Source organism: Drosophila arizonae, chromosome 3 (genome assembly GCF_054131065.1).
Source record: "Drosophila arizonae isolate 15081-1271.41 chromosome 3, UAZ_ARI_1.0, whole genome shotgun sequence".
NCBI lineage: Eukaryota > Metazoa > Arthropoda > Insecta > Diptera > Drosophilidae > Drosophila > Drosophila arizonae.
In genome coordinates this window covers 5,057,743-5,061,085 of record NC_142923.1, presented here as the reverse complement: position 1 = coordinate 5,061,085, position 3,343 = coordinate 5,057,743, and the positions used below count along the sequence as shown (strand labels likewise).

The window sequence follows — 3,343 nt, the reverse complement described above, 5'->3', positions numbered from 1 at the left end:
TGCAGGGGTGCAGACGGTGCGTTTTCAGCGCATGGGGCACAACCCTAAATAAGCATAATGCACTGCAGCAGGACCTTGACTAGAAGCCTGGAAGCTGCGTAATGGAGCCATCCATAGATGCTGCACTAAATTGCTCGTCACGTAATTAGAGCGCCATCTAGTGTTTGGAACGCGAAGAATGTGGAGGCGGAGTACGAACGCACACTTCAACTGGACGGTCCAACATAATCCGACTGTAATGAGAGACCGACGAAATGAAGAGCAAAGTGTCGAGTGAGGACTTAACTGGCGTAATGTGGAACAAGTGAAAGAAATAAAAGACGTCTGTTGGAAGAGGGAAGAGGAAACAAGGAAATATGAGAATTGAAGAAACTGGTGATGAGAGCTAACTTTAGTGAGAGAGAAAACGAATGATGGAACCTGGGGAACGAGTGGAATAATGCTGTATTACTTGTAAAGATAACTACGGAGATATAAAGAAATTATATACGAAATTATGCAATATGGAAACAATATAGAAGAGCTATATTGAGTATATTGAAAGTAAGAAGAGAGAAAATGATAAAAGAAATGAGAAGCAAAAAGAGTTAATGCGTTAAAGAAGGGAGTAGATAAATCAGTAAATTAAATTTACCAGTTGAAATATTCAGTAAGCTCTGAGAAGGCTATAAGTAAAATATGTCAAAGGTTTATTAGTAGTACTAGCAGCAGGAGTAACAGTAAGCGATGCTTGATAAGGATACTTAACATATGCCAAAATAGAAACAGGAGGAGGGGAAAGTAACGAGTGATACAAGTGGAACGAATACAAATAATTCAGCTAAACATTGAATTATCTGAAACTGGCATATATTCCATTTTATTACTATTCCATTCATCCAAGTATGTTTCTTATGTATATGTTTCGTATAATATAAATATGAATAACATTTGAACTGAGCTTCGTCTGTATATTGAATCAGAATGAAAGGAGTAAAAGTTCAACAAATATACAATGAAGGCAACGAACAAAGTAAGAAAAACGAGTAAAATGAATTGAAAGCAAATGTAGTGAATAGAAGAATAAATGAAGAGTTTAATAAGAGAACAAATGCATTTTCTTTCATATCAACTAACAAGAAAACTACAAATCGAATGAGCGTGTAATGCGTTGAATGAATATAAAATAAACAAATAAATAAATAAATGAATAAATAAACAAAGAAATAAATCAATAAAAACACAAAAAAATAATAATAATAAATAAATAAGTAAACAATTAATTAAATTAAATAATTAAAACACAAAAAATATGTTAATATATTTATAGTACATTTTATAACATTAAGAAATCACAAATACAAACATTTTGAATGGAACAATAGAAAGCGAAATAGCCAAATATTTATTCATAAATAATATTTTATATTTGTATGGAGAGAATTGTGAGTGAATTTCAAGAACATACATATACTCGTTTAATTAATATACATTTATGTACATATACATATTAAATATTGAAAAATGGGGTAGCCGAATACATATTTCCTCTCTTGAAACAAAAGTATAATCATTCAACATGAGCCAACACAGTAGTCTCTCCCATTTGAGTAGATTCCCAAGTCAGATAAACAATAGGAATTGATTAGTTAATATCATAGGCAGCTAAACAAAATTATATTAATGGAAGACTCGAGCGAATCGAGTTGCTCGGCACTCCACCCAGAGACGCCAGCAGAGGCGGACAGCGATACACAGAGACAGCAGCAGCAGCAACAGCAGGCGGGCGGGTTCGATACATTGGAGGCAGATAATGGGGAGGGGAAGCAGGAGCAGGACGAGGAGGAGCTGGAAGAGAAGCCCATGTGCAGTGCCGACTGCCATAAGACAAAGAAACGATTTACCGTCAAGAAATGGAATGCGGTTGCAATGTGGGCATGGGGTAAGACATAAGTAGCTCACTAAGCTGATTATTAAACAATATCCGGCTGACTGTTTCACGGTTTCCCGCAGATATTGCCGTAGATACCTGCGCCATTTGCCGAAACTCGATAATGGATCTGTGCATCGAATGCCAAGCGGATCCCAATCAGAATTCCTTCGAGGAGTGTACCGTCGCCTGGGGCGTTTGCAACCACGCCTATCACTTCCATTGCATCTCGCGTTGGCTCAAATCGCGCTCCGTCTGCCCGCTGGACAATCGCGAATGGGAGTTCCAGAAGCTGGGCCGTTAGCCTCGGCATGGCGAACTTGTAATACGAAATCGTTGAGCGCTGACTCAACGTCTTGAACTTTATCATTATTTTGTGTGTTAATTATGCAACGTTTCGGCAAACTGACGCAGATGGAGGGGGGCGGGGGGCGTGGCTGCGGCCAATTATCATTTTTGTGTGCGCTGGCAACTTTTGCCGGCACTTAATAAACGAGGCCGCGGAGCCGCCGCGGCGTTCGCTCCGTCTGCTGTGCAACTCAAAACTTTATCCGCCGCCTCTTGGACGAGCTGGATTATCAATTTCGCAGCTCGCTCTTTGCGAATTGCCAACCTTTGAACTTTGCGCAGTAAGTTCTAGGCCGACCGTGCACTTAGCGACGCCAAATTTGCTGAACAGCGCTGCGAATTTAGCGGTTTTTGGAGCGAGATTTAAGCGGCAAAGAGTGGATTATGAAGTTATTACTTGTAATTTGAGTTTGAGCTTACTTAATATTGATGGCAAAGAGGATATAATAGGTTAGTATAGACAGAGTCGGCAACAAAAACTAGTTTTTTACAGGGTGCACAGTCGATTTAGCTTAGTTGATAAGCCTTTCGATGCTCGTCTACCCACCGTTCAACCGACTGATCGTCCATCCCATTTTCTATTCTACTGTCCTTTATTAAGTTTACTGTCCGAGCGACCCTTTGACCAGCGTTCGACGGTCTATCATTACTTCTGTAAAAAATAAAATATATATATATTAATTTCTTGAAGGTTTTAATATTATAAACGCAAATCAAGCTTGTTTCAAGACATGATTGATGATTTTATTGTATGAGAAATATTGCATAATCTATAAATTTGACAAATTTGGTGTGCAGATCGTGCTCTACCGAACACGTTTATTTATTAGATATTATAATTAACCTAAAATTAAGATTAATTTAAGAATTAAGCATTCAGCTTGACCGACAGTTGGAATTTACCTTCATGATTTTTATATTACGATAAGATACAATTTTTATATATATGAATGTGAAAATGCGTAATGAATATAGATATATATTTTTTATATTTATATATTTAATAGTTGTACAGTTAACTATAAAAGTGACTAATTGTATAGATATATCTATATATATAAAAACAATCTGTTGAGTTAATAACAC

At 37.2% G+C, this 3,343-nt stretch overlaps 1 protein-coding gene across 1 annotated transcript; it reads left to right on the top strand.

Moving 5' to 3' along the window:
* The first annotated feature begins 1,555 nt into the window (after positions 1-1,555).
* LOC108609727 (RING-box protein 1-like) lies at positions 1,556-2,454 on the top strand. Its single transcript, XM_018001448.2, has 2 exons — positions 1,556-1,921; positions 1,993-2,454. The coding sequence occupies exons 1-2, from the start codon at positions 1,663-1,665 to the stop codon at positions 2,211-2,213; spliced, it is 480 nt and encodes a 159-aa protein (XP_017856937.1). The 5' UTR covers positions 1,556-1,662; the 3' UTR covers positions 2,214-2,454.
* The last annotated feature ends 889 nt before the right edge of the window (positions 2,455-3,343 follow it).

Coding starts and splice junctions, on each gene's coding strand:
- LOC108609727 (XM_018001448.2), top strand. CDS start 1,663: ATGGAAGACTCGAGCGAATCGAGTTGCTCGGCACTCCACCCAGAGACG. Junction 1,922..1,992: donor GGTTGCAATGTGGGCATGGG/GTAAGACATAAG, acceptor GGTTTCCCGCAG/ATATTGCCGTAGATACCTGC.